Below are 18,845 nucleotides of genomic sequence, written 5' to 3'. Positions count from 1 at the left end.
ATGGTCATCCGAGCGGGCGAGATGCCGCCGGCCGCCGTGCCGGCCGCGCAGAGCGCCGAGCAGCAGCAGCCGGCACCCCGCGACAGCCGGCCCGCCGAGACGCAGCAGCGCCCCGGTAAGGAACCGGGCCGGGGCCTGCGGCGGCAGCGCGGGCCGGGCTGCGGCAACGGGGATGCCCGTCCCGAGGATGCCCTGAGTAGCGGTGCGAACCCACCGCTCCCTCTCCGGCGCCGGGGCTCTTGGCTGCCGCCGGGAAGGTCGCGGGGGTGTGCGGGAGCGGGGCCGGGGCCGCGGAGGGGAGCCGGGCCGGTTGCGGCAGCTCGGGCGGCTCGTCCTACCCGGGGCCAGCCCGGCGGAGCGGCCCGGGTGCGCCCCGCGGCGGGGCCGTGCGCCTGCGGCCGGGGGCTCCGTTCGTGCCGGGGAGTCGCGCCGGGGCCCCGCGCCCCCGCCCGCTCCGGGAAGGCTCCCGGCGGTGCCGGGGCTGCGCTGGCTGCCGAGGCCGGAGGCCGCAGCGGGGCCGGGCCGCGCGGTTCCGGGTGCCGTCCCGCGCCGCAGCGGGGCCGGGCCGCGGCCGGGGCCCGGGGCAGCCGCGGGGTCAGGCGGAGCCCCGGGCCTGGGCGGGCCGGTCCCGGCGCAGCGGGAGCCCCGGGCCCGGTGAAGGTCACCTTCATGGGGCCGCTCCACCGCGCGGCCGCGGGGGGGCCCGGCCGGGAGCGCCGTGCCCGGCCCGCGGGGAGCTCTCGGCCCGGGGGCCGCTCCCGGAGCCCGTGGGCGCGGCGGGCGCTCCCGGCCCGGGCTGCGGGAGCCGAGCTCGTTCCGGGCACCGCGTGGCGCTGCCCGCGGGCGGACGTGCCGGTCCCGGGGGTGGCGGGCAGCAGAGGGCTGGCTCCTCCTGCAAGTTCGGGCTGCGGCCGCCACTGACATGCTAGACAGTACTCATGAGCAAGAGCTTTCCTGGAAAGGGCAGAGGCCTGTTCGACATTTCAGCTGGAAATTGCAGGTTTAACTAGTTACTTGCTGGCTGTTCTTGCTCTGTGTCGGAGCCTGAGTGGCTCAGGCTAGGCTCAGGGACAGCGTGCAGACCTCCATGTCCTCACTGTTCTCAGTGCCAGCTCTTGGGCTGGCACCGACCCTGAGATGCCTCCAGCTGCCCTGGCTTTGGTCTGTTTGGTGTTTGTACCTTCAAGAACTTAGGAGCCTGCGCGCCCATCTCAGGCTCAGCTCTGTTCTCTGGTCTCTAAAGCAAAAGGCGTGGAAGCAGTGTGGCTTGTGGCTGGCCTTCGTCCCGAGGCACGTGAATCCCCTGACTGACCCACATGTCGCTTCCATCCCCCGCTGGTTTTATGGTGGATTTTTGAAGTTTGTCACCTGAAGCAAAGTTCACTGGCGTTTGGCAGTGGAGCAGGTTGGATGCAGTTCAGCAGTGGGAAGCTCAGTGCTCGTAGCCTCCCCCTCTCACCCCCGCGTTGGATTTTGAAGCAAGTATCACGCCTGCAGTGCCAGAAACCAGGTTAAAAAGTTATGCAGTGTAATTTCTGCTTCTCCAGCCACAATTGATTGCTGAGGGAAGGTGGAAGGTGGAGGAATCCTTTCGGCATGGCACGTGGAGTCTGGGGAGGAGCAGAGGAAGGTCCCGCCTGAGAGCAGGGCCAGCCTGGCCACTTTGGCATCGGCCTCACAAGCTCTGGCTCCTGGGCTCTGGTGTTCCCACTGCTTGTGTGCTCTGCAGAGCACCCCTGTAGGCAAGCACTGGCTATGTCTGGGGGCAGCTCTCAGTACCTGGAGTCATGGGCAGGCTGTGAGTGGGCTCCTGGCTGCAGAACCCCCCTGAGCTGTGCCAGGCACCCAGGCTGCGGTGCTGGGCTCTGTGCCAGCTGAGAGGGCTGATGGCTGCTGCTCTCTTCCCCCAGCCTGGAAACTGTTGAGGCTACTCTGACCTCCTGAGTGCAGAAACACACAAGCATGGACAGTTGGCGTTCCTGTAATGAGTTCTGATGGGCTCGGTTTTGGGTTGTTACCTTTGCTATCAGCTGGTGTGAGATCAGACAGCCATTGTGTGCAGCCTTTCTTGGATTACTTTTATTCCTAGTCTTCTCTGCATTAGAACAAGTTTCTCACATACAAGTTTAGTAGTGTTTCTAGCTACTCTAAAATGCCTTCAACTTTGCTGCGCCCAGATTAGTTTTCTCCTGGCTCAGTCCCTCTGTGCCCGAGCTCCCCAGACAACCCTGCTTTCAGACACATCTTCCGTTAGAGCAGCGGAGAATGCAGGTGTTAATGGAAAGTGCTGTGGAGGCAAGTGTAGCTGTGCATTAGCAACAAGGTCAGAAGGCTGATTCTTAATCTGGGGATCTGCTATCGCTGTCAGTTGCCCAACCTTGGAAGTTTAGTGGTTTTGGAAAGGACTGAATTGCTGGCCATCGGGGTTTTTAATACACAGCTCTAGCACGCTTGGGGGGGACAAGTTGGAGGAAAGTTGTGCAAGAGAAATCTGATCACTGCTACAAGGTTAAGAAGAGGAAAGGAGTGTGATAACGCAGCATCTGCGTGGCAGGATGAGGGATGGGAACCCGAGGGAATCGTGTTTGGGGCGGTTCTGCCAGTGGGATAAGAGCTCAGCTCCCACTGGAAGCTCTCTGCTCTGCCTGAGCAGCCTTGCTCCTGGGTTTCCCAGCTGAAAAGTGGAAGTAAGTAGGTCAGGAACACGCACTGAGATAAATCCACCTGCAGACTCAGAGCTGCCTCCTGCACAGTAAAACCAGCACCATGTTGCAGAGTCCTGTGTTTACCTTCATTGTCTGTACATGACTAAACTTGGCAGCACACTCCTCTTCTGGCGCAGCTTCCCAGCACTTGCTTTGCTTTCCCTGCATTGTGCTCCATTGGTTGTGCTAGAAAGTTGTTATTTCTAGAAGCTTTACAGGTCTGAAGTTCATGCATTTTTTTATTTGCATTTGAGAAGCAATGCCAGTCCTTGGGACAGTGCTTGGACAGCGTGCCAAAGATGAAAACCGCACGTGGTTCCTCCTGTGGTGGCATTGGCTGTCACTTTTCGCAGCAGGTCAGGTTTTTGCCATAGTAGCAAGGCTCCCTCAGGATTAGCTTTTGGTTGGCATGTTTTTCTAAAAAAGCATTTCCTTAGTTTGTCTTTCACTTTAAAGAGAAAGTCTCTACTCCAAGCTGTTGAAGAGGCTGCAGATGCAGACGGGTTGTATGTAGTTATGTGCAATGACATAAAACCGCAGGATCGTGGCTCTTGCCCAGAACTCCAGCGGATTGGATTAGCCTGGGACTAGCCCTGCTCCCCACTAGCCAACCTCCTGCCCTTGGGGTTGGATGAGACTGGCGATGGTAATGTGGGTCCTGGCTGGTAGCAGGCCGTGCCGTGCCGTGCCTGCTCTGTCTTTGCTGTTGGTGTCCCCAGAGGCTCAGCTGGGGTCGGGGCACTGAGCAGGCCTGGGTGGGTTGCTCAGAGTGCCTGGGGAGGGGTTGCTGTGGGGCAGCAGCTTTGCTGGGCTGCTGCTGGCAGAGCTCTTGCAGAGCTGCGGGAGCTGCTGTCCCCTGAGCCACGTGTGGCCCGAGGGCCACGGCTGCACTACAGGGCAGCCCGAGCTGCTGAGGCCATCCAGCTGCCAGACCTCCCCTGCAAACCCTGCCCAGAGAACAGCAGGCTTGTTCCCTGCTCTTGCTGTCCCAGTAGTTTCTGAAACTAAGCTATGTGCAAGGGTAAAGCGCAGGGACTTGGAGGATTATCAGCTGGTCCTTGGTTTCTGTCTGAAATTCAGTTCCTTCCTTCGGCTCTCTTGAAATTTGAGAAACGTGTTCTTCCTGACACAGTTAATGTTTTTGTTGGTACTGGTCTTTGCACTTTGCATTAGTCCTACTCTTTGTGCCTGATTTCTGTGATGTTTGAATTGCGTGTTATTGTAGCAGGGTCACCCAGACAGCCAGTTTCAAGGCTAGGTTCATGATAAGTTTTGGCCAGATAGAAAGTGTACAAATGGGTTTAAATGTAGTTCCCAGATGTGGAGAGTGCAGGGTAGGTAAGTCAGGGTGCCAGATGCAAAGCACAAGGCATTTCAGCACCTGTAAGTGCCCAAGCCAGCAGCTGTGGGAACCTCTGGGTGTCCTGGGGCTTGGCCCTGCCCAGAGCACTGCAGGCTGCAGCCTCACTGTGCTCTGCTCTCTCTCCAAGCCAGTCTCAGTGGTGTGAAGCTGCTGAGAAGTAAATGCAGAGCTTGTACCTCTGCCCACAGATGTCTTAGAACCAATTTGAGTTTAATGATGCCATTAGAGCAGCTCTAATGTTTCACTGTGGTCTCTTGTTAAAAGAAGTCCTTGTTGTACCTGAAGTGGGAAGTTCCTGGGAAGCTGTGGTTTCCACAAGGGAGGCACCTCCACATGTCTCCCACTTTCCCTGATGGGATGTCCTGCAGAAATGTTTTCGTTAGGGCCATCTCTTGAGCTAATGCGTATTCATTTAGTAAATTTATTCGGATTCATTAAACTATTTATTTAGCTTCATTTATTATCCAGCTAAAATTTAATTTCCACTTGCTGTACTGACACCAGCCTTCACAGGTTAGAGCTAACACATGCACTCTCGTGAGCTTGCTTTGGCTGCAGTTGAAGAAATGCAGCTCAGCTTCATGAGACCTGACCAGGTACTTCTAGGAGATTCCTCCTCTTCCCAGAGGTCTCTTTGTGAGGAGGAAGAGTTGAAGCTATCAGTACATATGAAGTCCTTCAAAAATCACAAATCACAAGAGAACCACAACGCTCACGTGATCTGAAAGTTGGTGCTGGCCCATGGCACTGAGGGGTACCCAGTCCTAAGGCTCCAGAGCTCGGGGGCCTGTTCTGTGCCAAAGGAGTGATACCTGGATGGAGGGTGAGGAGCCCGTGGCCGTGGCACGGCCTCGCTGGAGGTGTGAGCAGTGCCCTGCTTAGCCACAGCCTCCCCGGGCCACCTGGTGCTTGGAGGAAGCTCCAGCTCCATAATCCCTGCTTCAGTTGCCATGGTTTTCTTTAAGTAGCATGGAGAGAGGAGAGGTGCTAGGGGATTGCATGTGGTTTTGTCGTTTGCTGTGTTTTATATGGCAGAGCAGCATGAGAGGAGAGTAAATTCGTCTAGAAACTACTGACTGGTTCACTGCCTGAATGCTTTGTGCTCGCCTGCTTAGTATGGATGGCTGTGCCGGGCCCGGGCATGCCATAGTAACTGCCCTGGCCTTGTAATTCAATGCATCTCGCTTGCTGGGGTTTGGCACAGTGCTCGTCCCAGGCTGCACTGGTGTGGCCCTCGAGATCGGGCTATTTATAACTGCCCGGCGCGGGCGGCATCCCCCGAGCGAGCCCGGCTGTGCTGGGCACCGGAGAGCGGAGCCGGGGACAGGGCCGGGGCGGCCGGGCCTGAGGGTGCCCAGGCAGCACCTTGGGGAAACTGCTGCAGGCCCAGCATCCTGTTCTGGTGAGCACACGGGCCTGGGATCCTGCACGGAGTCAGCGGCTGCTGCTGTGTCCCGCCACGCTGGGGCCACGCAGGCGCTGTCTCTGAAGAGAGCGCCTGACGGCGAGAAGGCAGCGGGGGCTCGGGCTGCGCGTGGGGACTGCAGCGTGTGTGTGGAGCACAGCTGACTGTTCTGATCCGGTGCTGCACGAGCCAGGCATGGGAAACAGCCTCTTTGCAAACTGCTGCAGGCAAGTCACCGATCTCCTCTTCCAGCCACGCAGCTCTGGCTCGCCCAATGAGAGGTCGCCTCTCTTGCCAAAATCTCCCACAAGCTGCAGTGTCGTCCCGGAGATGCCAGAAGCTGCCCAATGTGCTGGGCTGTATCCAGACATCATCCCCAGTGAGGCGGTGACTGGAAGCCTGCAGAAGGGCACTGGATACATCCAAGACCTCTCTGAGACCAAGGACAAAGAAGGAATGATGACAGTTTGTGATAAGAGCGGTTCAAGATCTGGCGTTGGCACGATTGGCCCGCTCCAGCGGACACAGGCATCCCATGCAGTGACTGTCCTTCCAGCCGACCTTGGGGACAGGCCGGCAGGGCTGGTTGATCATGCTCAGTCACTTGAGGCCTGCCAGAGCTGTGTGAAACTTGAGGACAGCGGCTTAGCCCACAGATGGTGCCGCCAGGAGGAGCACGTGGCAGCAGCTGACAGCAGAGCGGGCCCTGGAGCGCGTTCCGCTGGCCAGGGCGAGGGGCGGGCGGCCGTGCGCCCGCACGCAGCCTTGGTGCCTCCGGACAGCATGCTCGAGTGCAGAGCTCCTGCTCCCTCCCCAGGGAGCCCTGGCACACCCTCCTCTGCTCTGCCAGCCCAGGCAGAGAAAGCCCTGCCAGCTCAAACTGCACTTGTGCTGCCTGTTCCCCCTGGTGAGGTGTCACCTGAGGCTCAGAACACAAGTGCTGGTTCTGTGACAGAGCCTACTGCCTGCCCCAGCAGAAGGTCGAGCTCCGATACTGATTCCCAGGCCCACGTTCTGCCCTCAAAGCAGCAGCAGAAGAAGAAGAGGAAGAAAAAGAAGCTTCCTCTCCCAGGTGCTCTGTCCTGCTGCATGGAGCCCCCACACCGTATGCCCCTCACAGGGGTGGGTGGCTGCGTGTGCCTGTGGGATGGGGCAGCACAAAGGAGAGGGGAGGGGTGCAGAGGTGATGTAACTTCACAGGTGAAGGAGGAAGGTGATGAGGTATCCCATCTGGGTGTGTACCACAAAGGGACCTGTCTGTGCCTTGTTCATGTCAGCAAAGCAAACCTAAGGGCGTTTTGCTTGTCTTTTCCTCAGTTCATAAGCTAAATCCCTCTTTTGTTTGTGACTGCAAACGTGGTCCTTGTAAAGGATGGGAGTGGATCTGCACAGCCTAGCCTGCAGCAGCTTGGGTGGAAGTGTGCAGCTGTGAGGGACCAGCACAGGGAGCCTTGGGCTTCCTTCAGCTGTGTGCAGGTTGAGGACAGGCCTGAGCTGCAGGGGTGGAGCAGCTCCATCGGCTGTGCTGAGGATGGGATGTTCCTTCTCTTCCTTCACCCAGTGCATTATTGCAGTGCAGTGGGGACAGTGGCCCTAGCCAGTTGGCCCCTCAAAATGGCACTGGAGCTGATAATAGGAAATGCATTCCAAAGGTTGGTGCTGGTAAAGTAGGGGGTTTAATTTTGAGTTTTGTCCCTCTTAGAATTTCTCCAGTTACTAAATGTAGGGAAGGAAACTCCCCACTGACGGAGCAGTCCCTGCAGACCAGGCTAACTCCCAGCAACACAGTGTCGCTGACTTTTGGATCCGATAATCTTTGAAAAGGATTTGTGTCTGACTTTGGTTTAGAAGATTTGTTTGAACATAAATCAGTTATTAACTAACCCTTCCCAGGATCTGTGCTGTGTGCAGACAGCAGGTTTTGGGTTCAGGTGTGCGCCCTCCCTCACGCCAGGATCTTTGCAGGGGTTTGCCAGGTGCTGCTGCCACAGCCTGGCTGTAAATAGGAAGCATGATTAAAGTAGGCCCTGTCACCTTGGCGTGTGAACTCCTTGTCCAGGCAGAGATGAAACCTAATCCTGTGTCTGATCCTTTGTGCCAGGTGTGAATGCAGACGGGCAGGTGCGGGTCGGTGCGGCGGTGCCCGGCCACGCTCTGCTCTGTGTGTGTGCAGGGATTGCTGCACTGTGCTCGGTGCCTGGCCGTGCTCTGCTCTGTGTGTGTGTGTGCAGGGATTGCTGTGCTGTGCTCGGTGCCTGGCCGTGCTCTGCTCTGTGTGTGTGTGTGCAGGGATTGCTGTGCTGTGCTCGGTGCCTGGCCATGCTCTGCTCTGTGTGTGTGTGTGCAGGGATTGCTGTGCTGTGCTCAGTGCCTGGCCGTGCTCTGCTCTGTGTGTGTGTGTGTGTGTGTGCAGGGATTGCTGTGCTGTGCTCAGTGCCTGGCCGTGCTCTGCTCTGTGTGTGTGTGTGCAGGGATTGCTGTGCTGTGCTCAGTGCCTGGCTGTGCTCTGCTCTGTGTGTGTGTGTGTGTGCAGGGATTGCTGTGCTGTGCTCAGTGCCTGGCCGTGCTCTGCTCTGCTCTGTGTGTGTGTGCAGGGATTGCTGCGCTGTGCTCAGTGCCTGGCTGTGCTCTGCTCTGTGTGTGTGTGTGTGTGCAGGGATTGCTGTGCTGTGCTCAGTGCCTGGCCGTGCTCTGCTCTGCTCTGTGTGTGTGTGCAGGGATTGCTGCGCTGTGCTCAGTGCCTGGCTGTGCTCTGCTCTGTGTGTGTGTGTGTGTGTGTGCAGGGATTGCTGTGCTGTGCTCAGTGCCTGGCCGTGCTCTGCTCTGCTCTGTGTGTGTGCAGGGATTGCTGCGCTGTGCTCGGGGCAGCAGTGAGAACATTGTGTTCACCGTGTTCTCACCGTGAGAACACCGCCAGCCAGCACAGGCCAGAGCTCGGCAGCCTCTGCCACACCTCGGGTACAAGCTGCAGCTTGAGTGCGGGAGGAGGGTCCTTGCTGGGACACTGGCACCTCCCTTGGAATGGCAGGGGAGACCAGAGGTCACAGCCTTCGGTCGAGACCACAAAGTGTTGTGTCGAGGCCGACGTGACCCCGCAGAGATCTCCGTGCGCAGCAGGAGCAGCGTGGTGAGGGAAGGAGCGCCGGGTTTGCCCCTGGAGCGGGTGGAACCGCTTGCCTGTGACTCAGACACCTTCCGTGAGCCATCTGGGGTGCAGCGAGAGCCCAGCCAGACACGGCTGCCCGCCTGTTCGGGGCTTGAAGTGGCAGCAAGGAACGGGAGAGAGAGAGAGGTCTCTGCGGGTGTCCCTAAGGTGTTCCTGTGCCTCCTCCTGCTGTCTCAAGTAGGCTGAAATCCTGTGAAATCCATGAGTGCCCCATGATGTCCCTCCCTCTGCGCCGGCGCTGCCAAGGCCGCGGCACAGTCGGCACAGAGGGTGAGAGGAACCAGTGACCCACTTTAGGGCAGCTGGGTGCAGCTCTGCTTCCCTCGGGGAGCACATCAGGTGAGTCAGCACCCAGCAGGCAGCACGGCCTCCAGGCCAGCTCGTGCTTCCTTGAAACATACCCATTCTGTGCAGAACCCCTCTGGAAAGCCTTGCCTGGCTCACATCCAAGGGTTAACCTGCTGCACAGCAGATCTTTCTCAGTCTAGACTTAACTTTCGTTTCTAAACTTAAGACTCTGCTGGCTGGAGCTTGATCCTCTAGCATAAGGAGACGTGTAGGTGTTGCTTCTACATGTCGCTTGTCACAAAGTGCAGAGTTGTGCCAGCCCTGCCTTCACTCAAGAAAAAGAGAGATGGAAGGTGTGAACGTGTTGTATTTCTGCAGACTAGGAGCAGTATTCTGATTTCTGAAACACTAGGTAGTTTGGGGATTTTACACCACTGAACAGTGAAAAGCAGAAGCGTGGTCCTGGCTGGTGACTTTCCCTTGCTGTGTTCAGATTTTCCTGTTTCACTTGGCTTTGCTGCTGAAGGTGTTTGCTGTTCTCCAGACTGGCGTGTGCAAGGGTTGCAGTGCCAGCCTTCCTTTCAGCCAAGTTCTGTCTCCTTTCTGGCTAGCACAGCAGGAACAGAAGTTGAGTGATCCTGCCCTGCTTGGGTGGGCAGGGGCTGGGCCAGGCCTGGCTCGGGCACCTGGCAGGTCATCCTGTCTGCAGTACCAGTAGCCCCAGGTGTAGCATTTCCCTGGTGGCTTGTCTGCACTCCCTCCAGATCCCCACGTGTTCAGGCAGCCCAGGAGTGTGGCTGTGCTGGCTGCAGGGTGTGACGAGGGGCTCTCCCCAGCCCTTTGGGCATGGTGTGGTTTTTCTGAAACCACATCTCTTGAGGCAGTCTTGCATGGAGTGTTTCTTCCTCCTTTCTAGCATGACAGCAGCTTGCTGGAGCCAGAGCCAGGCCTCTCGTCTGACTTGCCCATGGCTTCATCTGTCAAAGAAATGAGCAGTGAGTGCTGGGGACATATGCACAGTGACAGGGACCATGAGCAGCAGCTGCTGAGCTGCTGAAGGCAGCCGAGGCTGCCTGAGGTAGCTCTGCTACCTGCTGCATTTGGAATGGGTGTGCTCTCATTGCATTTTTGCCCTTTCACCATGTCCCAAGTCAGCCCTGATAGTCATCTCTGAGGGTTTGCTGTTGGCAGTCATTGTCTGGGGCAGGGACGTGACCTTCCATGGGTGCTTTTGCAGGGCTTGTTGCTGCAGCCTCATGTTGTGCTCCAGAGGTGTGCAGGGGGGAATGGTGTTGCCGTCCCTTTCTGGGTTATTGTGAAGGGTGGATGGCTTCTCTGGGCTGCAGGAGCAGCTGGGGCTGCTGGAGGAGAACTGTCTGTGACAGCTGTAGGTGCTCAAGCCACAGCACCAGTCTATGAGGTGAGGGAGGCTGAGCAGCCGTTTCCCCTGGAGTGGGGACTGGTGCCTTGCAGGAGGTGAGCATGAGGAGCGACACCTGCCAGATGGAGCTGGCTGCAGGGCTGCAGCCTCGAGGCATTAGCCCTGTGCAGCCTTTTGGAAAGGCTGTTTCTGCTGCCTGGGAAAGCACCCCACCTGCTCCATCTGTGCTGCCTGCAAGTGGGTGTCTGAGAGCACCAAGCTGGCACTGCTGCCTGTGACCTTGGGGTGCAGCTGAGTGTGCTGAGCCAGCCCTGCTGGGAGCTCAGCCTGAGGGACACGATGCTGGCTGTTCCTCAGCACCCACTGCCTGGGTCTGCAGGGTGAGGTGGTGTGCTTGGGACACCAGCCTGGCACGCTGGGGGCAAGGGGTACTCTGCCATCTCCCAGAGTTGCTATCAGCAGCTCTTTCCACTCTTCTAACTTCTCCTGGCTGCCCCTTAGTCCTCTTTAGTGTGATCCCCAGCCTGGTTCAGAGGATGTAGGCTCCTCTGGGAGACTGGCAGCTTCTTAGATCTAATCAGGTCTCTGATGCTATCCAGCTTATTGAAAAAGAAAACAAAGCATTGCAGAGCTGTGAGGAGGGTGCAGAGAGCTCCCCGGCCCTGTGACGCATCTGTCTAAACGAGCACTTAAAATGTCGTCACCATTTTCTTGAATAGAAGTGCTTAGGCAAAGCCTCGCCCTTGCACCATGGGATCTGTGTGAAGTATTTTGGAAATGCAGAGGATGGCCAAAGGCAGGCAGGGCTGTGGGAGCTGTGGTGTGCCTGTGGAGTAACCGGGCTGCCGCCGGCCTCCCTCTCCCTCTGCTCTCTAACGTGTTGGTGCAGAGGTTACAGCTGCCTCCAGGCCGCAAAGCACCACACACCCTTTTTTTTTTTTTAATTAAGAGGCTTAAGACAGCTCAGTGTGGTGTACACTGACCCATCCTTCCTGCTCTCCTTCCCTCCCCTCTCTGCACATGGTTTGTGGAAGATGCAAACACCGCAGGCAAGTGAGAGCACCTTCATTATGCGGTGAGGAAAGGGAGGGAAGGGCCTGGCACACCTCTGTCTAGTAAACAGCAAGTGCAGAATAAAACCGTGCCTTTTAGCCCCCGATTAGCTCGGGCTTTGCAGTGTCCAGGCCAGTCTCTGCAGCCCAGTGGAGAGGACCTTGTCTGAACCCCTCTGTCCTTGCCCAGAGCACCCGTCTGGCGTGGCACTGATGAATGGCAGCGGCCCGCATGACAGCCTCAAGGGCGACAAGGATGCCAAGCAGAATGGCCACGAGGAGGCTGAGCCGGGAGAAGATGGGAACGACCAGGAGGTCATCGTCATACAGGACACGGGATTCACTGTCAAGATCTGTGCACCAGGGATAGAGCCCTTTTCCCTGCAGGTACCTGCCCTCGCCCGCTGGGGAAGGGAACAGAGGTGGGGAGTATTTGAGCCAGATCCTTTCAGCCAGGCAGGCAGGGAAGGAGGCAGTGCCTGCAAGGCCCCTGTTCAGCCTCACAGTCTGCACAGCACCTTCAGGCTGCTCACAGCTCCCTGACCTGTCTGTCTTCTGACCAGGGCTAGGTGGGGAAGGAGGCAGCAAAGGATGGAGGGTGCAGGAGACTGCCTGGCCAGTGCCTTGAGAGAAACGAAGGAAGAAGAGACGTGAGCAAGAGGCTGCCTGGCCCAGGCCTGCCTGGGCATTGCAGGGACAGAGTTAGGGTGTTTCATTCTGGATCCCAGGTGTGGAGCAAGGGCAAGGAGAACTCACTGTGGTGTAGCTCTTTGTCCATCACAGAGGGGCTCGGCTATGGGGCTGAGCACAAGGAAAATGGCCTTCCCACTTCTGGGCTGTTCTAAAGCAGTGTTGTGAAAACGTGATTTCTGGGCCTGAGTGAGGAAGGGAAAATCCTTGCTTGCTCAGCAGTTACGACATGATGCTGTTTCAGGCCAGCCTGGGTTTGGTACAGTGGCAGGTGCTAACACAGCTCAGGGAGCTCAAGCCTGAAGACCAAGGGAATGATGCAGTCTCCACTTCCCTCTGCATGGAGAGCTCTGCCTCACGTCATGTGGACAGTGACGTGCTGCCAGGTCAGGATGAGCTCTGACAGGCCTGGTTCATAGTCCCATTTAGCTTGATACTTCACCAAAAACTATCTGAATGAAGTATATCTCTTAGTTTTGGGGAGAGGCATATGGAATCTAAACCCAGTGGGAACTTCTTATCTGCCCAAGACTGGCAGAGAGTGCAGCAAAATCCCATCCCCTTGGAAATAGCTGGGTCTCAAACTGGCTTTTTGTCTCCTTTAAACCCCCCTGGCTGTTAGTTTTAATGGGCTAATAATAGCAGGCCTCGTTGTTTACAGCAGCTTATGTAAACTAGCCGAGTCCTCTGGGTTTTCAGCAGTGTCAGTGGTGCTGGAGCAGAGCAGGGAGGTGGGGGAGCAGCCCTGGTGCTCAGGGTGGGTCTGGCCTCCCCTGAGCCCTGTGGAGGTGTGGCACTGGCACAGCTCACCATGGGCAGCATCCGAGGTCTCACCACTAATGTGGTGTGAATGGATAAGGGTAGAACCCCACTTCCCCCACCACCTGCTGTTCCTTCAGTGCCCTCTGTCGCCTCTGTCCTGTGCCAAGTGCTTGGTGCAGTGCCTGGCTGTTACATCTCGGGGTGCCAAGCCCCGTGGGGTGGAGCTCAGGTGGCTGACCCTGCCAGAGGTGACACTGCCCTACCAGCAGGAGCAGGAGAGATCTTCCTGGAAAGAGAGGTAGAGTCTGCCTTTCCAAGCCTGGAGGGAGAGGTCTGAGAGGTTTTTGATATTGCAGCTGAGGGGAAAAGTTTGGCAAGAGCCTGTGGGAGGGCAAACAACAATTGTGCTCTTACCTTCTTAAGGTTTCTCCTCAAGAGATGGTGCAAGAAATCCATCAAGTTTTGATGGACCGGGAGGATACCTGCCATCGGACCTGCTTCTCCCTGCAGCTGGATGGCAACGTCCTGGATAACTTTGCTGAGCTGAAGACGATTGAAGGACTGCAGGAGGGCTCACTGCTGAAAGTGGTGGAAGGCAAGTTCCTTCAGACATGGGAGGGAATGAGTGAGGGTTGTTTTAGGGAGTGATTTTGGCCACCTGTCAGCTCTTTCCTCTGGTTCCATTTTGAGATCTGTGTGCCAAAGGAGTAAGCAACTGTCTAATCCCAGTTTCTTTCCTCACTTTTTTGTTGTCAGAGCCATACACGGTGCGAGAAGCCAGGATACACGTGCGCCACATTCGGGACCTTCTGAAGAGTCTTGACCCATCAGATGCTTTCAATGGTGTGGACTGTAACTCATTGTCCTTCCTGAGTGTCTTCACTGAAGGAGACCTGGGAGGTATGGGTCAAAAAGACTTCTCTGGTGTGGTCAGTGGTTTCATTCCCTGACTCCCGGCTTAGTTAAACACGCAGTAACAATCGGCTGTCCTGTGTCATTTAGGAGTGCAGAGAATACTTGGAGTACTTCTGCATCCCTCTTGGAATGATGACTGGGGGAGGGACTGTACACTTTTCAGAACTGACTTTGTGTCTCTGTCTGTTCTAGACAGTGGAAAGAGGAAGAAGAAAGGTACCGAAATGGAACAAATTGACTGCACCCCTCCTGAACATATCCTGCCAGGTAGCAAAGAGAGGCCCCTGTGTGCCCTTCAGCCCCAGAACAGAGACTGGAAGGTAGAGTTCCTGTGTCAAACAGCTACTAGCACATTCCTCACAGCAAACTGGTGGTCATGGATTGAAAGCTGAGCGAAGTGGACTTTGGGATTTGCTCTGCTTGGTGCTTAACAAGCACTGGGATAGCACTGCTTAGCCAAAAGAATAAAGTCCAGGAGCTGGTGTGCAAAACACTGGACATAGAGTCTGGACATCTGCAGAGTGTGGAAGGGCCAGGCTTGCTGGGATGGGTGGCAGAGAAGGGAAAGCAGCATTCCTCTGCAAAGTCCTGGAGACAGGATCTGCAGGTCACTACAGAGTGCTCTTAGCTTTCCCATGCCCTCCCACTCGGATTCTGGTTTAGAAGCTGCCATTTGAAAACAAGTACAGCAAGAAATCCATACCCTGTGCAGCCCAAAGGCCCAGGGTGTCTGCTTTCACGCATGTCTCATGGTGTGAAAGGCAAACTGGTGGACTGCAGAGGGCTCAGGAAGCTGTGCTTGGGATACCAGGTGTGTTTGTGAGCTCTGTTTCTGGAATCGAGCAAGGGCAGCAGGTAAAAGGGATCTGGTGTGTTCATTGAGTGCCTCTAACTCAAAGAAATGAATTCCTGCTGACAGGAGTTGCTTGTGTTGTGTTCTGCCGTAGCCTTTGCAGTGCCTGAAGGTACTGACAATGAGTGGCTGGAACCCTCCGCCCGGGAACCGCAAGATGCACGGGGACCTCATGTATCTGTACGTGATCACGGTGGAGGATCGGCACGTCAGCATCACTGCCTCCACGCGGGGATTCTACTTGAATCAGTGAGTAACTGACATTCTTCCTGTCCTGCCCTGCAGCAGCCAGCTGGAAAACAACTCATAAACAAACAGTTGCAGCCTTTTTTTTTCCTGTGCCAGAAACAGCCTATTTTAATTCACTGCTCACATGGGTTTGTGGGAGTTGCTATACTGGATTGGGCTGTTCAGTTATGCCTGGTACCACTTCTCCACAGTGGCTAAATGCCTGGTGCTTTAGGGAAAGTTTAAACATCCCATAATGTCATCAGCTATTTAGAGCATTTTGAGCTGGGAGGAAATTCCTTCCTGACTATTGCAACTATCTCATTTTGCCCTGAAGCAAAAGCACAGCCTGTCAGAACTCCCTGAGCTGGGTGCAGATTTGACTACAAATAATTTCTTTTTTTGTTTTTCTAATGGAAACCGTGAGAGCTGTTGTGGCTGTGCCTGTTGGAGCGGCTGTGCAGAGGGGTTTCTCTGTTGAACAAAGGCACCTTTGGTGTGTTCAGGAAGTTCTGTGAAATCAGTCCTTCCCAGCTATAAAAATAGAAGCCTCTCTTGATCCTGGGAATGGCTGAAAAAGGTCTAAATTAAAAGACCATCAGGGACAGGTACAGGGTTGCTGGCTGTGGGAGACTGGATAAGGTCCTTGCTGCCCATTTGCCTCTTTGCCCCATGGTCTCTGTCCCACAGGCAAGGGCACAGGGTGCAGCCTTTGATACTGTGAATGCATGAAGAGCTCTCAGTCATGTTCCACATTCCTAGAGTGTGGAAGGTTTCAGGTATGACAGTGGCTTTTGACTGTTTCTTTTTTTTCTCTTGCAGGTCTACTGCATACAACTTCAATCCCAAACCTGCAAACCCTAGTTTTCTCAGTCATTCCTTGGTGGAACTACTTAACCAGATCAGCCCTACCTTCAAAAAAAACTTCTCTGCTCTGCAGAAGAAACGGTAGCAGTGCTTCTTCCTCTCTAGTTCCTTGAGCAGCCCAGGGTGAAGTTGGGGAGGCTCAGCTGGTTCTGGGGAGCTGGATGCCACCAGTGCAGCAGGGATTGCAGTGCCTGCTTCTCTGAGCTCATGTAGTGGTGGGTGGTTGGGACACGTCAGTGGAAGCTGCAAGGACCAGAGCACCTGACTGAACAACAGGGCAGCACTCTGAGGATCTCTCTGATCCACAAAAGAGACTGAAGCATAAATATCAGCGAAAGTAACACAACAGGGCTTTGTATAGGCTGACAGTGGCAAGAGGTTGGTTGTTTTAAACATGTCTGTGCATGTTAATATTCTGTAATTTCCTCTAGCTCCTATAATAATAACACAACAATAAGGCATTGTTTAGTTCTCCTGTCCTTGCTGCAGGGACCATTTGTTCTGCTCCAGGACAGTGGGTCCTGTGCAAAAGCCTGTCATTCTTCAGAGTCACTTAATGAACTGCCTCGGCTCAGCAGGGTGTGGATTGATAGGCACATTGTGTGGCGTTTGGGAGCTCTGCTTCTGCTTCATTAAGGAGATGAAAGTGACACTAGATGAGGGCTGAAATTAGCAGTGGCCTCCAGCCACCACTGTGACTATCTGGCCATTTAAAAATGGCTGTACTGTGTTGCCCCTTGGGCCAGAAGTAGCTACAGATGAGCCCCAGCCCCTGCTGAGAGCACCAGATTACACGGGAGACCTTCGGCGGTGCTTGGGTTTCCACTGCGCGCTGCTGTTGCATCGTGACCTGTAGGGACCAGTGTGAAAGCACAGGGAAAATTCTCTTGGAATAGAAAGGATTCCTCCTTTATAAATGTAATTGTTGTTTGTCCCAAACTAGGGTTCAGAGACACCCCTTTGAGAGGATAGCCACTCCTTTCCAAGTGTACAGCTGGACGGCCCCGCAGGCAGAGCACGCCATGGACTGTGTCCGGGCAGAGGACGCCTACACCTCCAGGCTGGGCTACGAGGAGCACATACCTGGACAGGTACTGCTCTTGCTTTGCCTGATGACACTGGCAAGACTTTTGCTGCCAGCTCTGCCAGGAGCAAGTTAACTTCCCGAAAGTAACCTCTGTTATTTGTGGGGGGGGGTTTGATCATCAAAGGAAAACTTGCAGGAGTCCTTGTTCTTCACAGGGCCCTTGACTACAGGGGCTGTGCTGCTCAGGCTGCAGGTCCATGAGCACAGAAGTGACTGAGAGGAGCAGCTCCTGCTCAGATGTTTATAAATTCCGTGTCCCTTCTCTGAAGAGTGCCACTGCACAGGAGGCAGACCACTCCCTCGTGCCAGTCAGGCCTGGAATGGCTCTTGTGTCTGAGCAGACAGCTCCAAATGCTTCAGCTGCAGCTTTCTAGCACAAAGGGCTGCAGGGCAGCAGTAGCCAGCCGTGGGCAGCACGTGCCTGCAGTGTGCCCACAGCACTGGCTAATGACACCTGCACCGTGCTGCCCCTTCAGTGCCCCTGCACTGGCTGGGCTGATGCAAGATCTGTCCCAAACTGCTGGTGAATAAAGTCCCCTCTCAAGGTGTGTTCATTCTTGCTGCTAAGTCACTTCCTCTGAGCCCCACAGCAGCCTGAATTCTTGCCCCTTCCTCTCCCTTCTCTCCCAAAATGTCTTGTGAAGCAGGAATGCTGCCTCGCCAGCCCCTTCCCACACAATGCATTGCATCCCACAAGGCTTTGCCTCCCTCTTTCAGACTAGAGACTGGAATGAGGAGCTGCAGACCACACGGGAGCTGCCACGCAAGAACCTGCCTGAGAGGCTGCTGAGAGAACGAGCCATTTTCAAGGTAACTTCAGGATATGCAGCCAGCCCCTCACACAGCCCCTTCTTTGCTGCCTGTGTTCTGGCTCCTGGGACTTGTATTGAAGTCACTCGCCAGCTCACAGCAGTAAAAGCCATGACCCGCCTGCCTGCTGAAAGTCTGTTGGGAGGAGAGGAGCAAAGGAAAAATTTGCAGGGAGCTTTCAGAGCATGGGGGCCCATCCTGACCCCACTTTCTCTCCATGTGCCTCCAGGTTCACAGTGACTTCACTGCAGCAGCAACACGAGGTGCTATGGCTGTCATTGATGGCAATGTCATGGCCATCAACCCCAGCGAGGAGACCAAGATGCAGATGTTCATCTGGAACAACATTTTCTTCAGCCTGGGCTTTGACGTCCGTGACCACTACAAGGACTTTGGTGGAGACGTTGCTGCTTACGTGGCTCCCACCAATGATCTCAATGGTGTGCGGACCTACAACGCTGTGGATGTGGAAGGGCTGTACACGCTGGGGACTGTCGTGGTGGATTACAGAGGTTACAGGGTGACGGCTCAGTCTATTATCCCTGGCATCTTGGAGCGGGAGCAGGAACAGAGTGTCATCTATGGGTCAATAGACTTTGGCAAGACAGTTGTGTCACACCCCAAGTACCTGGAGCTGCTGGAGAAGACCAGCAGGCCGCTGAAGATCCAGAAGCACAAAGTTCTCAATGACAAGAATGAGGAGGTGGAGCTGTGCTCCTCAGTAGAGTGCAAAGGCATTATTGGCAACGATGGGCGTCACTACATCCTGGACCTGCTACGCACTTTCCCTCCAGATCTAAACTTCCTGCCTGTTGAAGGGGAGGAGATGCCAGAGGAATGTAAGAAAATGGGGTTCCCCAAGCAGCACAGACACAAGCTTTGCTGTCTTCGTCAAGAGCTTGTTGATGCCTTTGTAGAACACAGGTGAGCAGAGCTTCTCCCTTTCTCCACGTGCATCTGGTCATGGTTCAAGTCAGGACCTTGCTGCACTGTCCTGGGAGCATCCCAACAGAGCTCCCAGAAGTGAGCAGCTAATTGCCCTATGGCTTGGCTATGTAAATGCAGTTATAGGAACTTAATTAACAAGAGGTGAGAACAGTAAGGATTAGGACAGGGAGCCAGGGAAAGAGATGGTTTGTGTTTTAGTGTCCAGATCTATTATTGTTGATTCCTGTCCAAACACCTAGAAGTTCTTTCCCTGCAGGTGTCCTTTCCACTTGATGGCTAGGGAACAGGAAGGATTTATGCTGCTTTTTAAGGCTTTCCCAATGTC

General features: G+C 55.4%; 1 protein-coding gene across 1 annotated transcript in view; it reads left to right on the top strand.

The window, feature by feature from the left end:
* Positions 1-18,845, top strand: part of CLUH (clustered mitochondria homolog) — a 32,963-nt gene continuing 14,118 nt past the window's right edge. The window contains exons 1-10 of the mRNA XM_058817615.1: positions 1-115; positions 11,551-11,747; positions 13,236-13,407; positions 13,569-13,712; positions 13,920-14,047; positions 14,675-14,829; positions 15,631-15,756; positions 16,619-16,766; positions 17,480-17,572; positions 17,802-18,496. Of these exons, the coding sequence (XP_058673598.1) occupies positions 1-115; positions 11,551-11,747; positions 13,236-13,407; positions 13,569-13,712; positions 13,920-14,047; positions 14,675-14,829; positions 15,631-15,756; positions 16,619-16,766; positions 17,480-17,572; positions 17,802-18,496 (1,973 nt within the window). The remainder of the gene's footprint in view (positions 116-11,550; positions 11,748-13,235; positions 13,408-13,568; positions 13,713-13,919; positions 14,048-14,674; positions 14,830-15,630; positions 15,757-16,618; positions 16,767-17,479; positions 17,573-17,801; positions 18,497-18,845) is intronic.

This window comes from Ammospiza caudacuta, chromosome 20 (assembly GCF_027887145.1).
Source record: "Ammospiza caudacuta isolate bAmmCau1 chromosome 20, bAmmCau1.pri, whole genome shotgun sequence".
In the NCBI taxonomy this organism is placed as follows: domain Eukaryota; kingdom Metazoa; phylum Chordata; class Aves; order Passeriformes; family Passerellidae; genus Ammospiza; species Ammospiza caudacuta.
This window is presented reverse-complemented; position numbering and strand designations above follow the sequence as displayed.